At 35.0% G+C, this 18,069-nt stretch overlaps 1 protein-coding gene across 1 annotated transcript; it reads right to left on the reverse strand.

Moving 5' to 3' along the window:
- Nucleotides 1–8,077: 8,077 nt before the first annotated feature.
- Nucleotides 8,078–8,695, reverse strand: LOC141629957 (uncharacterized). Its single transcript, XM_074442865.1, has one exon. It carries the CDS (start codon nt 8,693–8,695, stop codon nt 8,078–8,080), a length of 618 nt encoding a protein of 205 aa, XP_074298966.1.
- Between the last annotated feature and the right edge of the window lie 9,374 nt (nt 8,696–18,069).

Here is an 18,069-nt window from a genome sequence, read left to right on the forward strand (position 1 = left end):
AAAACGTTTTACTTCTCTCTCTTGCCGATTTCGCATGTAATTGATGAGGCGTTTGAATAAGACCATCGACATTTAATGCTCTCAATACTCAGATCTGAGTTATTCTTGTTGATTGGCAATTGTTTATTTTTTTTCACATATGGAATTTTAAATTAATTAATTTAAGTAAATAGGATTTTTTAATTGTAATTTTAATAAATTAATTTATGAAATGTTTTAATTTCGTAAAGTGATCTGTGAAATTAATTAATCTCGGGTCCTACTTGACCCGAAACAATTGACTCAAGCTGAATCGAGTTGAAACTAATGGCTCTAACCCTAATCTATGCGTCTGGCCCGATTTAAACCACAAGGGGCTGACCCGAATTGATCCACGTGTGTTTGACCCCATTTGACCCACATGGATCTGACCCGACCCACATAGGTAGGAGCTGACCTGAACAAGTTTGTTTAGTTGACTCGAATTTTATCTTATGTAAAATTTATTTCCATAGTAATAAACTTTCAAATCGTCTTTTAATTACATCAGGTTTTTTCTTGACTTGCACGATTATTGATTGGTGATTATGAGAAAGTGTAGGCTCATTCGAATCTGTTGAGAATGGATGTTAGCCCATTATTCCAATTATGAATTTGTTATTATCGTAAATAATTTATTTGGCGATTCGATTCAAGGCTACGTTCTATTATGATATTATGATGATAATTTGGCCATAAAAACGAACTTGTGGTAACGGAAATTAATTGGTAGCCTATCATTGCCACCTTCCGAAAACGAAATGGCGACCGGTAGATAGTTGCCGGAAATTTTTGCTCCAAATTAATTCTCGGTGATGATTGGATATCTGTCCAGATCTGAGAGGATATTAAAAATTTAAATTATATTTTTACTAATTATATCGTTAATTGTAACAACTTTTTTGCTTTTTAAAAACATAATTTTAGTTTTTTAAAATTAAATTTTAATTTCCTTTTTTCTAAAAAAATGATATAATTTTATTAGTCGAGTTTATATTTTCTTAAGATTATTGCCACTATATGATTGATTAAACATAAATCATTATTTAAAATTTATTTTTTAAAAAGAATTTTGTTTTTTAGTCTCTTTGTTCATTTAAAGGTAATTTATAATTGCATTTTGTAATTAGTATTTAGTTTTTTGGTAAATCGACATAAGCGATGGATCTTTTGTGTGCGTTAGTGTTATTTTAATTTATTACCGTAGTAAAAAGTGTAGTAAAAGTTTGTACGCAAATTCTCATTTGTGACGGGCATATGCGTCGCAACCTTGCGAATGATCAAATACTACCCAAATGGGGAGATAAGAAAAAAGCAAATTGCCTAGAGAGTAGCATTATATTTTGTCTGATCTACCCATAAGGTAGTATTTGACCCGTCGCAAGCTTGTGACGGATATACCCGTCACAAGGAAGACTAAGGCCCTGTTCTTTTGGACTTAAAGTCACTTAATTTAAGTTCACTTCATATCGTATAAGTTTAGTTCAGTTCAGATCAAATCCTATAAGTTCAGTTCAATTCAGATCCTATAAGTTCAGTTCAGATCCTATAAGTTCAGTTCAGATCCAATAAGTTCAGTTCAGTTCAGATCCTATAAGTTCAGTTCAGTTCAGATCCTATAAGTTCAGTTTATTTCAGATCCTATAAGGTCAGATCCTATAAATTTAGTTTAGAAAGTTATATGCAAAGTATTATTTTTAAAAACCGACGCAAAAACATTTGATATTATTAATTATTCGATACATATATACATTGTTATTTTTAAAACAAAATTATCACTCTTCTCATTATTTGTTATCGTAATGTAACCGTAGTATAATGTATGAACAAATCAATGTATATAAAGCGGAAAAATATTATCATCTTACCATGTGTTTTAGACTACATTTTCTTATCATTGTTTCTCTTAGCTGCCCACTAAATTCTTGTAAATTTTTTGTTCAATCTCAATAAAAGTTTGCGTTTATTTATAATAATAATAATAATAATAATAATAATAATAATAATAATAATAATAATAATAATAATAATAATAATAATAATAATAATAATAATAATAATAATAATAATAATAATAATAATAATAATAATAATAGAGAGAGAGTGAGGGAAGGCGATTTTTGAACGATTTGCTGCTGCCATCATCACTGCTGACGTCATCGCTCTTGCCCTCGTCTCCGGCACCGTTGCTCCTGTCTCACGCCGGCCATCATCTTGTCGGCTGTCAGGTTCCCGGTGTTGGGTTTTAGGGTGTCTGGTTACGGGTTCGCGTGAGGGTTTTTTGGTGTTTGGACATTACCCTACAGGTCCTTCTGTCGCTGTACGCCATCAACAACCACCCCGGGTCGACCTTCAGACCGCACATCGCCGGTCAAGGGTGGCCGTTTGTTGGTTTTCTGTGTGGTTGCTGTTAGGGATCTACGACGGGTTTTGTCTTTTCTGGGGTTTTCGGTTTCGAGATCTTTTTGTTTTCGGCTACTGCGTTGGTTGTTGCCGGCTTTCTTGCTCGACGATTTCTTGGTTGTCACTGCCGTTGATCTTCACTGGCTGTCGTCTCCGGTCAGGTTCAATGTGTCAAGGCTTTCCTTTTGTTTTTTCGGCATTTCCGTTTTCCTTTTCCTCTTTGTGTCTCCTCGGCTTCCTTCTCCGGTGGTGGTGATGCCTTCTACCCACTGCTTTTCCTCGGTCTTTTTGGACCGTGGTGTTTAGGGTTCAGTCTGTGGTGGCCGCTGCTGGGTTAGGGGTTGCTTGGGTTCGGTGTTTTGGTGCGTTGTAGAGTGGTGCGTTAAAGCGTGGTGCAGGTTAGCAGGTTTTGTGCAGCGTTGACTTGTTGTGTTGACTTTCTGAGTTGACCTGCTTCATGTCCTGATGGCTGCTGCGTTTTGAGTAATTTTTTTAGGCTTTGTTGGTGTTGCGTGGGTCCTTGCACGTGAGGAGGAAGGCTTTTATTTCTTCTTTTATGCCTGAGCTTGTGCGGTACCATTGTCCCTTTTCGGGTCTTCATGCGTGTCGGGATGGTTTTGGTAAGGGCCTTACTAAGGCTGCATGGCAGAAGCATTTTCAGGACCGACATTGTTATGAGGGGGCGATGGAACTTACGCGTCAGACTCTTACTGATAGTTTGACTGTTTATTCCAATGCCGAGAGTTCTTTGAGACGGGTGGGGGCTCTGGTTGTGTGGGGTATGTTTTAAAACCCGTACTACTCGAGCTAGATGTCGGCATAGTCGAGGTGATATTGTGAAGCATCCGGAGTGTGTTGATGGCCTCTACACCTTTCATATTTATGGTATTCCGAGACCCTTGGGGTCCTTCTACTTCGGTTTCTTCTAATGATAGTATTGAGCTTGTTCAGTGGTCTATATCTTTGCTTGATCGTTTATTGTCGTTAGGCCTTCGCACCGTGAAATCTATTCCTCCTAAATGCCGTCTTGGGTTTGCTCGGGCTTTGAAAGGGGCCATGGATGATGTGGCTGAATTACCTGGTGATCTCTCCCGCTGGGTTCGTTTGCTTCTTCTACCGCTGTGTCTGCTTAAGACTTTCGCTCCTCGGAGTAGTCATGAGTGTAGGACTACTATTCGGCGTCAGCGTCAGGAGGAGAGTATTGCCAGGGCTATCCTTGCTTGGGGGGTACCTTGGGGGGGGGGGGGGTTGCAGCTGTTGCAGGAGTGTTTCGATGAGGGTCCTTCTTCATTTACTGTGGACGAGGATCTGGATTTGAGTGAGCTTAACCTCCGCCAATGTCGGCGGAAGATTTGTGACGGCCACTATACTGCTGCTGTTAGGGTGCTTTCTTCCTCTGGGGTTGCCCCCAACTCCGATGCCACTCTTGTGGCCTTGCGTGAGAAGCATCCTGTCGCCCCGCCTCCTTCATTGCCTCCTTTGTCTGGAGATCATCATCCTCTGGTTGCCTCTTCGACGGTGGTTTTGGATATGATTCGTAGATTTCCACGCGGTACTTCTTGTGGGCGGGATGGTTTCGTACCAAAGACCTTGGACCTTTGGGTACATTTGAGTTGGCTATCTGGCTATCTACGATTATTTGATCACTTCTCTTACTAGGGTGGTTAATCTTTTTCTTGAGGGCCGGTGTCCTCTTCCTCTGGGTGAGTACATTGTCAGCGCCCCTCTCACGCCACTCGTTAAACCGGGTGGTAGGGTTCGTCCTATTGCTGTTGGAACGGTCTGGAGACGGCTTGTCTCTAAGGTTGGTGGTTTTATGGTTGGTCCTTCTTTATCCTCATATTTTGATGGGCTTCAGTTTGGGGTGGGTGTGTCCGGTGGAGGAGAGGCTATCTTGCATGCCTTGAACCGGCTCATTGAGGCTCGGGGTGCTGAGGTGAGGCTTTCTATGTTGTTGGTTGATTTCCAGAATGCGTTCAACCTTGTTGATGGTCTGACCATGCTTCGGAAGGTCCGCCGTCGTTGCCCGGTTCTTTCCCGTTGGGTGGAGTTTTGTTATTCCAGCCCCGCCCGTCTTTTTTATGGGGAGCACTGCTTGTGGTCTTGTCAGGGTGTTCAGCAGGGTGACCCGTTGGGCCCTTTGCTTTTCGCTTTGGTTTTGCATCCCTTAGTATGCAAAATCCGGGACACTTTTGACTTCACTATGCAGGCATGGTACTTAGATGATGGCACCATTGTGGTTGATACTTTGGAGGTGGGGAAGGTCTTGGATTTGATTATGGTGGATGGCCCTCGTTTTGGACTGCATCTTAATGTCTCCAAGACGGAGGTCTTTTGGCCTGTTGAGGATCCTCAGAGTCGGCTCCCTGGGGTTTTCCGCCCTTCTATTTCTCGGCCATTGCGCGGTGTTATACTTTTGGGTGGACCTGTCAGTACTTGTCCTGGTTTTGGAAGTGAGATTGTGGCGAAGAGAGTAATTAAGACCATTGAGCTAATGGACTTGGTTGCGGGGATTGAGGACCCGCAATGTGAGTTGCTTCTACTTCGAGCCTGTACTGATATTTCTAAGCTCTATTTCTCACTTCTTACTTGCTCCCCTAGTGTTTTTGGTTATGTCCATCTTCCTTTTGATGCCGCTCTTCGTTCCAGCTTGGAACGTATTGTCACCGCGTCTGGCCCGAGTTTTGGGGATTGGCAGTGACGCCATGCTACATTCCCTTTTCATCTTGGTGGTCTTGGTGTCTATGCGGCGGGAGATGTTTTATTTTATGCTTTTATTGCGTCCCGTTTGCAATCTGCTGGTTTGCAGGCTAAGCTCCTCGGCCCTTCTGGTATTGTAGCTGCTGGCCCTGCTTTTGATGATGCCGCACAGGTTTTTACTGCGACTACAGGCTCGGGTATTTTAGGTAACCCTAGTGAAATTGCTGCCCCCAAACTTATGAAGAAATTGGCAGACATTTATTTCGCGACGGTTGCTGCTGTCTCAGAGTCTGTTTTCACCTTGACACCACGACAGCTTGCTTTATGGCAGTCTCTGCAGGGTTCTCACTCCTCTAATTGGTTACGTGCGGTTCCTATCTTGGGGTTGGGTCAGACTATGAACGGTAGGACTTACCGTAGTGTACTTGGGTATCGTCTGGGTGTTCCGTTATTCACGGTATCTAGGCCCTGTCCTGCTTGCGCTCGGGTTTTTGTTGAGGATGTTTTTGGGGACCACGTTGTTTCTTGTACTGGTACTGTGGGCGTTAAACATCGGCATAACCTTGTCCGGGACACTCTTTTCGACATCTGCTATAGATCTGGTATTACTGCGGGAAAGGAGGTTGATATCGGTTTGGTTGATGGACATGGTGGCTCTCTTTGTCCTGCGGATTTATTGCTTTATTCTTGGGACAAGGGGCATGATGTGTGCGTCGACTTGACAGGTTCTTCTCCTTTGACTCAAACTGGGATGACGGATTTTGTGCCTGGCAGGGTTGTCGCTGATGCTGCTCAGCGAAAGTATGCTAAGTATGGGGATTTGTGCGCGGTAGCGGGTTATGATTTCCTTCCTTTCTCTTTCTCTTCCCTTGGGGAGCTGGGTTCGGATGCTGTTGCCTTGCTCAAGCGGATCCAGAAATTCTCGGTATCTCAGAATGCGGGGGCTTGGGTGGCCGCTTACATTTTTACTAGACTTAGCTTTAATGTTGCTAAGGGTGTGGGAGCCCAGATTGTCTCTCGGCTCCCCACCAATTTAATGTAAACTTTTATTTTTCTTTTAATGAAAGTTGCGCGCATCCTTCAATAAAAAAAAATTAATAATAATAATAATAATAATAAAAGTTGCGGTTTTATATAAAAGAAAATAATAATAATAAAATTAACAACAAGAACAATAATAATAACAAGAGTTTTTTTTATCAAACACAACCTTTAAAAAAAAAAATTTCCAAACATCACCTTTTAAAAAACGTTTGTCAAACACAACATTTAAAAAAATTGAAATCCGTCAAAAAAGTCGTGTTTAACAAAAAAATATTATTAAAGATTGTATTTGACAAACGTTTTTTTTAAAGGTGGTGTTTGAAAATATTTTTCTTTTAAAGATTGTGTTTGGCAAAATAATAATAATAATAATAATAATAATAATAATAATAATAATAATAATAATAATAATAATAATAATAATAATAATAATAATAATAATAATAATAATAATAATAATAATAATAATAATAATAATAATAATAATAATAATAATAATAATAATAATAATAATAATAATAATAATAATAATAATAATAAGTTATATTAATTTAAGTTAATTTAAATTCGGACCTTGTAAGTTCAGTTCAGATCTTATAAGTTCAATTCAGATCCTATAAGTTGATTCGATTCGAGATCCTATAAGTTCGATTCGAGATCCAATAAGTTGATTGATTCGAGATCCTATAAGTTGATTCGATTCGAGATCCTATAAGTTCATATCGATTCCGTTCGAGATCCTATAAGTTCGATTCGATTCGATCGATCCGTTTGGTCAAAAGAACAGGGCCTAATTGAAGTTTGTATTGTATTTGTATCAATTTTTTTTTGTAATTTGTTGTTATTTATTGTAATGTAAATTGCTGTAATTTGTTGTTATTTATTGTAATATAAATTATTCATAAATAGTTAATTCGTTAAATTATTCATAAATATTTACGTATAAATTATAAATGTAATCGTTTACGTACAAAACATCAACAATGACAGTTATTTGCTAATTACATCCTTAATTTTTCTGTGGGTTCCGCATTTAATGGTATAAAAGAAAAAAGAAAAAAAATGGATTTAGTGATGTGGACGCACAGAATTGCTCTAAATGTTTCTGTATTTATAAAGATAAGATTTTATAATAATTATGTAAATTATTATAATTCAAAATAATAATTGCCATAGGTATATAAAATATTTAGTTCAATTTTTAACAAATACGTTTAACTAATATAGATTGATTTTATACTGAAGGTACATTGAATATAAGTTAGAAGTACAATTAATAGTTATTATATACATGTACATATTGTTTTAACAAATGTCTTAACAAACATATATATCAAAACAGATACAAAAATGACAATAAGATGAGTGTGTCACAATGGTAGTAACAAGGTCATATGAACCAAGAGGTCATGGGTTCAAGCCTCATTAATAAACTTTTTGGAGGTTTGACTTTATAATAAATCTAAGATGTAGTTAACAATTTAACTACATATGCTAAATTACTAACTTAGCCTTAAACTAACTAATAAAAGTTAACCATAGTTTGCCACATGTCAAGATGTCATTGGTTGTGTATGAAAAAACCCATACACAATGTGTATGTGTAGCATCCAAAAGTTAATGCATATATAGGATATTAGCATGTCCGACTTACAATTGGATATGTACAAAATAAGCCGTACACATAAAAAGTTCATCAAAAATACAATATTACTAGGTAGTATTCCGCGCTTTGCGCGGTCTGTTTTAATAATTTATGATTATAATTAAAGAAAAATTATATAATTCATATATGACCTTCAATATTTTCTCTTATAAATAATTTTTTTCTCAAAAGGGAAAACACACCAATTACAACCTACCAATTTAGCACCACCCCACATACAGGATCAGATAAAGCTAGACTAAGCTATTACATTAATCCTCTCAAATTACACCACTCTCTATCATGCTGCGAAATTTGAAAATACTTATATTTCAGAAGAGCTAGCCTACCATCTTCTAAGACAGCTTGAATAATAAGCTTAGGATGTAACACCCGTTGCTCCACACGGCAAATATTACGAGCATGCCAAATATGATAATGTGTGGCTACTACCAATGAACACAAAAGCTTTCTCAGAAAACCAGAACAATGTCTGAGCTTCAACATCTGTTCAGCAGACCCAAACCCACTCCCTTGTATACCAAGCCAGGACTGCAATCTAGCATAGCATATACAGGTATAAATGCATTTCCTGAATAAATGATCGTGATCCTCATCCTGCAATCCACACAAATAACATGTACTCTGATCAGTGATACCCATTTTACTCAGCCTGTCCAAAGTAAGAAGCCGTCCATGCCTGATGAGCCAAGCATTAAAAGCATGTTTTGGAGTGTTTAGTTTACTCCAAACAATGTTAAACCATGTAACTTTAGGGCTATTATCCTGCCTAAGCCACTTATATCCATCCTCAATGGTATAGTATCCACCCTTAGGCTGCCACTGGCCATTACTGTACCCTGCTGCAAGCTTCTCCCTCACCATACACACCTGTCTCCAAGCCTAAGAACTATTAGGACTAGGATGGTAGTCAAACCAGTCTCTACCCTTCAGATAAACTTTATCAATCCACTTGATCCAAAGGAGGTCCTTCTAAGAAGCTATCCACCAGACTAACTTCCCAACAGCTGCAACATTCCAGATCTTGCTGTCAATGATACCCAAACCACCAGAACTAGTAGGTAGGCATACTATCTTCCATGATATAAGAGGTGCCTTTGAGTAGCTATCAGACCCTTCCCACAGGAAATTCCTGCACAAGGCTTATATCCTGTCCATCACACCTGCAGGAAGCACAAAATTTATGCCCAATAGTTATGCAAGGTGGCCAGATAAGATTTTACCGGGATTAGTCTGCCAGTATAGGAAATTTTCCTCTTATTTCAACCCTTAATTCTATTAATCATCCTCTCCACCAGCAAAGAACAGTCAAGCTTTGAAAGTTTCTTATGAGAAATGTTAACCCCAAGATACTTAAAAGGTAACTTTCCCCTAATGAAGCCAGTCCTCCTCGAAATTGCCGCCTCCACCTCAGAAGGGACACCATTGAACACAATATCAGTCTTATCAGTGTTGATATGTAAACCACTAGCACGAGTAAAACAGTCAAAGGTCTCAACCAAAATACACACAGACTTCATATTCTCCTTGTAGAATAATAAAAGGTCATCAGCAAATATTAAATGGGAGAGCTTTAGACCTTTGCATAAAGGGTGGTAAGAGAAATTTGGCCCATTGCAGACTACCTCCAGCATCCTAATCAAGTACTTCATACATAAGGTAAAAAGCAAAAGGGACAAGGAGTCACCTTGCCTTAACCCTCGTTCACCTTTGAAAAAACCATGAGTATTACCATTAAGAGCAATAGTAAAGGTGTTAGTAGTTACACATTGCATCACCAGGTGGATAAAATGTGGAGGAAAGTTAAGAGCTCTCAACATTTGAAGCACAAAACTCCATTCAATGGAATCATATGCCTTCCTCAAATCAACCTTAAGCATACATCTAGAAGATACACTAGCCCTCTTGTAGAGTCTAATCAAATCCTGGCTGATAAGTATATTACCCATAATGCTTCTCCCTTTAACAAATGCAGCCTGGGTTGGATTGATAAGCATAGGAAGAACATGACCTAGCCTCACACAAAGTATCTTAGAAATAACCTTATACAAGGTATTACAACACGCTATAAGCCTAAACTCCTTGACTGAATTAGGGTTCTGGACCTTAGGGATCAGTACCAGATTTGTACTATTTAGTTGTTTCAATAATTGGCCCTCATTGAAGAAATTGATAATAGCGTCACTGTTATCAGTACCCATAATATCCGAGCCTGCTTTGAAAAAAACAGCTCGAGTATCCATCAGGACCTGGGCTCTTGTCATCAGGAATTCCAAAAATAATACTCTTAATCTCCTCTTTTGTTAGAACTCTATTAATAGCATTCCAGTCATCAGCATGGACACACTTACCCATTCTCACAACATTCTGATAAAAGTCTGCAGTGCTGCCCTGAGTCCCCAGTAAGTCCTTATAGTAATTCTCAAAGGCTTGCAGAATGCCCTCAGGAGACTGACAAAGCTGCCCATGAATATCATGAATTTGCACCACCTTATTCTGAATCTGCCTCTGATTGATAGCCTTGTGAAAGATTGCAGTGTTATCATCCCCATTCTGAGCCCATACACACTTAGCTTTTTGTCTCAGGAAAGCAATTTTGGCTTTACTCAACATTTGGTAACTAGCTCTAATATTATATTCATTATCCATTAAAGTCTTATTAGTTGGATCAGCCTGAAGTTTCTTCTGGAAATCTAAAAGGAGCCCATGAGCAATGTCAGTGTTTTTCTCAACATTAGAAAATAAGTCATTATTCAATGCTTTAAGTGGAGACTTCATCAGCTTCAGCTTCTTAACCACCATGTACATCAAAGAGCCATGGATATGTTGATTCCATCCCTCCTTAAATATAGCATTAAAGTCAGGGACACCAGTCCACATATTGTAAAACTTGAACGACCTCTTCTTTTTCAATTGTACCTTGTTACAGTGAATAAAACAGGGGCAATGATCATAATCTCCTTCAGGTGCAAAATAAGCATAGTGATCAGGCCAGTTAGAAATCCACTCATCATTAACTAATACCCTGTTAATCCGACTGAAAACCCTAGTAGAACTAGGTTGTTTGTTGTTCCATGTAAAAAAAGAGCCAATACTCTTCAGATCCTGAAGTCCACAACTATCAATAGCATATTGAAATGGTACTGTCTCAGCATCCTTAACAGGCAACCCAATCTTCTCATCAGCATTAAGAACATTATTGAAATCTCCTAGAACAATCCACGGATCCACAACAGTCAGTCTGATAAGGTCATCCCATAAAGGAGCCCTATCTTCAATCTTATTAAAACCATACACATAGATAGCAAAGAACTGATTACTAGTGATCACATCTTTAACCTTAAGGTGTATGAACTGAGCAGCCATCTCGAACACAGTCACATTAAACCTTTCCTCTTTCCATAATAACCAAATTCTTCCTCCATCATGACACTGATGGTTAGTACAATAACTCCACCCTCCACATAAACTAGCCACTACCTTATTTAGAGAACTAGGTTTCACCCTAGTTTCAAGGAGCCCAAATAGGTCCACATTAGCATTATGTAGACACCATTTAATATCATTCTGTTTAGTCAAACTATTTAGGCCCCTAATATTCCACACACCAATTGGTTATTGTTATTGTTATTATTCTCAAATCTTAGTTAGTATCCTACAATAACTCAATAACCTTAACCTATATAAAGATGGGTCTAATTGTTATAGCTAGATAAGTTCGTTTTCCTTTTTCAATTATTCTTTTGTTTTCGTTTCATTTGTTAGAGCTCTTTCCTTTCATTGATATTTTTCCGATGTAATTGGTTATTATTGGATTCATTTGTTTTTGTACTTTGAATGATCATTGTCATTGTGTACGTAAAACTAATACTTCTTAATTTTCTTCTTCATATCAGGTTAGAAGAATAAGGACCATGCATTGTAGTTCACATATCTTAATTAATTAAGGCGAGAGTCATATTATTTTGGACGTTTATATTATTTAAATTGGTATTTCTTAATGTTGTATCCAATAATGGTTTATGTATAATTAAGTTTTTATAATATGATTTTATAATAAATAAATTTGTTTGATTTTTGTTAGGATGTGACGATTATTGAAGAGGGCAAAAGACGAACATGGAAGAACGAGAACGTGTATTTACAACGTTGAAAATAGACATAGTTTATAAAGCACATAATATCCTCTTTATTAAACAAACAACCACATAGCTGATGTGTCAGCCTGTGGTTGAAAGTCAAATTTTCAAAGGAGTAGTTATTTTTGCTGAATTTAAGGATCCCATGTTTTCTGAAGGATTTAATTACATCATTGATGAGGAGTAGATGATTGACAGATGATTGAAGAAAACAAAAGATTAAGAATTGCAAATCATTAATTAATGTCCATTAAATTATAATCATCATAATAACATTAAATATTTATCACACATTTGAAGACCAAACTGCTATAAGGCCACAAACACCCATTCATAGTAGAAAATATTAATAAATCAAATCTAATTAATCAAGCGGAAAATAAATGATGAAAAATCTATGAAAATTAAAATAATGATTCTTAATAATACTCCGTATTGAATAAAAATGATGTCCCGTAGTTTCAAAATCCAAAACCATTGCTAGAAAATACTAATTCCGAAAATAAAAGCAATGTTCGACAAAAAAAAAAAAAAAAAAAAAAAAAAAAAAAAACTGAACACCTATCACCATATTAGTAGTACTCTAAAAATCGAGTCAAAATAATATCGAAGCTTAAATAATTTATCTGAATAGGGAATACATATTAAGAAATTGCATGTATCAAATATGAATATTATATGAAAAAAAAAGGAATCAGTAATCACCTTTATTATAAAAAAAATCTCCTTAAATATATTGGTAGGTTATTGGGTAATTAATAATTTAATTGGAATAATAAATATTAGAATAAAGTAGAGAAGGAAGTAGAGAAGGGAGGAAGAGAGAAAGTGATGAAAATATGGAAATTATTGTGTAATGGAGATGGAGGTGTAGATGATAGTGAGCGTAGAAGGTGAAGAGTAAGTCAATATGAGGGTTTATGAATTACGGAGTGGTCGGGTTATACGGGTTGGGTCAGAATACGGGTCGGGTCAGAAATGGGTTGGGTCATACGGATCGCAGGTTGGGTTAGGGTCAGAATACGAGTCAAGAAATAATTTATAACGGCTTTTTTAAATGATTTTTTTATTTAAAAAAAGAATTTTTAAAAACGTAAAATATATTTAAAATTAATATTTTAATTATATTTAACGTTTACATTAATTATATTGACAAAATTATTAAAATAATTTTTTTTTAATAATTTTTTTATTATTAAGTATTATAAAATTTATATAAAATTCACTTTTTAGTTGTGTTTGTAATTTTTAATAATAAAAAAATAATTTTTTAACTATTTTTTAAAATATAATATATAAATATTAATATTTTAATAAAATTCTTGATTTACCTTTGACCAAAAGGGTTGACCCGTTCGGGTCGGGTCTCGATTCTTAATTAACGGGTCATTTCGTATTCGGGTCAAACGGCTCACGGGTCAAAAAAACCGGGTTGTAACCCTAAAAATCGGGTCGGGCGGGTCTCGATTTTTGTCGGGTCGAGTTTTGACAGTCTAAATTTATGAGTATGACATTATGAGGGAGTGATTACACATTTATCACAAAATTTATACTCCGTATTTACCTAAAGCGTGAAAAAAAGTTATTGTTGGTATTTTTATTTTGTAGTCAAGTGTAATTTTTTACTTCACTATTTTATTAATTGTTGTGTAAGACGGTGTCACATATGTATAAAAATCATATTTATGGAGATCTTTGAAACCCGTTTTAAAGTAATTTGAATTAATTTACCCGTTTCTCAAAGTAATTAAATTCGAGTACCTAATTTGGCCCACACTTTGATCATTATTTTAAGTGATGTATTTTGCGCCCATTGTATATTTGTATAATTATATATACAGGCTATGTCTTATCTGTAAGCATATAACTATTTCATATAAACCTGTTAAACGGATGCGTTTGGGTTAGAATACGTGTCAGAGAAAAGTTTATAACGTCTTTTATTTTATCATTTTTCAGCCGAAAAAACTAGGTAAATGACTGAGGGATGATGATCTTGATTAGTATGAGAGAGGCACCGCCACAAAAAGTGATGATTTATTGAATTGATAAACATAGATGTTTGTCGTTGTGAGCGTAGTATGTGCCCTCATAGGAAGTGACTTTTTATCATCAACGGTGGAAATTAGTGAGGACTATGGAATAATAGGGTTTTTAAGGGAGGTGGAGGAAGTGACTTTTTATCATCAACAGTGGAAATTAGTGAGGACTATGAAATAATAGGATTTTTAAGGGTGAGGATATGCATATAATTATATGAGGAGATACTGATATTGTATAGCTATTAATGAGTGAGGACTAAAAGTGCTATCTTCTTTTGAAATATACTCCTTTCATTTAACTCCACACTACATATGCATTTCTATTTTGTAGAGTATTCACAAGTGAGGTTAATTTTCTCTCAATACATAAGTGAAAATATACAAGTGAAAATATATTAATGATTTACGGCTTCGTTGCCATAAAAAGCAAGTCCAAAAAAAAAAAACTAAATTATGGGCCAAATAAAAATTTAAAATGTTACCATATTTATGAGTATGTGGGAAGTATTTTAGGCCAACTTTTAATATCGTTTGATGTTTTTCAAAATGAATATGATCTCGCTTGAAATACATTAACTAAATGAAAAAATAGGTTTACCAATGCACGGGTCTAAGTATTTATTTTAAATGTGCATGGGTTTAAATTTTCATTTTGTCGCGTGCACGGGTTCTACAAAAGTGCATGACTTTGACTAGCTAAATGAAAAACAAGTTAAACATCTGAACGGTCTGATAAACTATTCAAACCCATGCAACGTTACTAATTTTATGTTATTCATATATATTTCGGGTTTTAAAGGCGACCGACTAACAAGACAAATTATAAATCAAATTTAGCTAACAAGAAGACATATTGTACTAAAATAACTACTTACTTTATTGACTTTAATACAACATTTACGCTAATTACAAATATAATTTATCTTCAATATTTACATTATATTATATTAACAAATTTGAAATAGCATCCCGTGCAATTTGCACGGGTTTAAAACTAGTTACTATTGTAAACGATCCTAACGTAATAGAATAAAGTTACTGAAAATTATTCAACTGATTTTGGAGAGTGCACTTTTAGCGGCGGACTTTTGGTGTGTATATATCATGCATGGGAGACTATCAACTTTACAATCCACAATTTGTTGTGGACATTGCTATATAAAATGTACTTTGGGTGGCTTTTTAATATACTCTTCAAATGCTCTTCATAATTGGAAAGGATAAAAGATGAGCTTTTTCCTTATAGTAGGAACACTCTCCAATAGATTATAATGTGTTTTTCATGAAAAAAAAATGGAGAAGAGCTCTTTTGTTCTCTTTGAGTTTTAGGGAAAGAGCAAACAAGAGTTAGCTCTACATCTCAAGTAAGATATACACATATGTTTTTTTTTGAGGGGCAAATAAGTTATATGTTGTATATTCTGTTAAAAGAATTTTTACAAGTATTATTCATTATTAGGACGATATAACTTAACACACTTTTTATTTGCAAGAATAGCATGATTTATCTAGCAAGAGTCATACGGAGTACGATGTAAATAAATTGCTAAACTATTGATAAATGAAAGTCATTTAAAAAGAAAAAAAATAGTAGCATGATTTAGTAAAAATCGCACACTATATATCAGATATATATTGATGACAAAAGGAAAAGAGTAATACAAAGTAATTGTGGATTTATGATAAGACTCCACTAATCATACATTATAATACCTTTATGAATTGAAGTATAACTCAATTAATTATACAACATGAACCTCCCTTAAAAACTCTTATACTCCCTTCATTACGGTCATTTATTTACCTTTATTTACCTTCTTAATTATTACATAAGACTCTACCAATATTTACCTTCTTAATTATTACATAAGACTCTATCGCACGGATATTAAATCTAGTATCTATCTATCTATCTATCTATCTATCTATCTATCTATCTATCTATCTATCTATCTATCTATCTATCTATCTATCTATCTATCTATCTATCTATCTATCTATCTATCTATATTAATAAATGAAACTTTTTTCGAGCGTTTATAGAGTCTCCAACTTTTATAAAACGCTTTTAATTTAAGAAATTATTTAAATAAGCAACAACAATGAATTATTATGCAAATGGGAATTCTTATCTTAAATGTCTACGATATAATAATAAATAAAATAATAAAAAGATACAATAAAGGAAAAGATTAGATCAATGTAAACATCTAGCTATAAGAAATAAACCATATATGATTAGTAGAGTTTTGCCATGCACATACTTCTTATAGAGTTATAGTTGTTGTAATACATCTTACCTGATCCCTATATAAATGGTAATAACTCAACAAATCTTCCCACAATTCTTCTCACCCTTTCTTTTAACATATATAAACATGTTGTTTCTCATCCTAAACAAATAAAGTTCATGCTCCTTTATATGTGTTTACTTATAGCCTTGTAATATATATATATATATATATATATATATATATATATATATATATATATATATATATATATATATATATATATATATATATATATATGTTTATGTTTATGTATGTTTATGTTTATTTACTAAAATAATTTAGTGTGTATCGCAGAAAATATATATGAAGACTAATATGGTGTTCAGTTTTTGGAGTTTCGACCGCCAAAGACTCAAGGAGGACCGAGATTGGGTTCTTTAGCCTCCAAGATTTTGTTTCATCGGTGTTTGTACCTTAGTATATGTACGTTTTTTTTTCAATTGGGATCTCTTGTGTGTGTGATATGATGAGTATTAAGAGTTTCTTTCATTTCACAACTTATTTCCTATTTAAAGCAAATCTAACCACCCCAATTCCTCTCTTTTTTTTCCCTATGTATATATCCTATTCTCCAAGCAAGATGTTAAATTGTATCATATTTTCTAATCTATGAATTACTTTTCTACTGCCTAATTCTTCGGTTTCTTTTATATTACCACGATTCTTGAGACTGGCTTAGATCAACTTTAAGTGGATGAGCAACCACAAAGGAGTACATATGCATTAGAAATCGAGCTTTGCTAGATGATCTTGGTCACTTCGGTAAAAGTTAGTGACGTTCCGTATAGCATATATGGATGCATGATACATTGTACTTTGTAGTACTATATTGTCATCGATTTTTCTTAACGTAGATAAAAACTTTAATAAAAGTAAATCAGTAGATTTTGATCATGACTTAATCGCAAAGTAGAACAGTAAACTTGGGGACGATGGAAGCCAAATTTATTGGTTGTAGTCAGTCTTAGACACGCAAAGATCAAATCCCATTTGTGCATGAACAAATATTGGTGTACGGAGGTTTCATATACAAATTCTTATTTAAGACGAGAATTATTCTTAAGTTTAAGACGGGTCAAATACATATCAAATCACATGGCAAGTTGTCGGCTTATCGCACACCTATGCAAAAATACCCTTTGGTACAACAAATGAATGTAGTATTTAAGGGGTCGAATTCCACAGAGAGCTCGGTGGTTATTATTTAGTTGTTATGAAATGAGTTTTATCCTAGTAGAAAATGGTTGGTAGGATTGAGTTGGTTTATAAATAATGATGTAAAAACTGTGAATAAAACAATATATGAAAATATGCAAAAACAGTATGATTAAAAGATTGTCTAGGGAAATCGGGTCACACATGCAAATTTATAAATGTTTCATGTTAAACTCGGATTAGGTAATGTTAACTAATTGTTTAGGTCATTAGACACCCACCTCTCGGCATTAGTGTCCCAACCATAGAACGGGTCCTAAAGAAACACTCGTCCATGACTAGGTCGTCCTACTACACATGCTTAGTCTAATTCAATTCCATGCCTCTCGACTTTTAGAACGAATGAACAAACTTAATCGATGAATAAGGCCTTTAAACATAGGTTAAACATTATGGTGCAAACATGTGATAGAAACAACTATACAATATTAACTTATCCTTATTTTGACATTTACATATTACTTAATCATGCATGGCTTCCTTTATTCCTTAGACAAAGGAAATTACTCTAACATGTTGGAGTTGTAAACTAAACTAATGTTAATTAG

This window comes from Silene latifolia, chromosome Y (assembly GCF_048544455.1).
Source record: "Silene latifolia isolate original U9 population chromosome Y, ASM4854445v1, whole genome shotgun sequence".
In the NCBI taxonomy this organism is placed as follows: domain Eukaryota; kingdom Viridiplantae; phylum Streptophyta; class Magnoliopsida; order Caryophyllales; family Caryophyllaceae; genus Silene; species Silene latifolia.

Bases quoted from the DNA above. Each gene is read 5' to 3' on its own strand.
- LOC141629957 (XM_074442865.1), bottom strand. From the start codon at position 8,695: ATGGTGAGGGAGAAGCTTGCAGCAGGGTACAGTAATGGCCAGTGGCAG.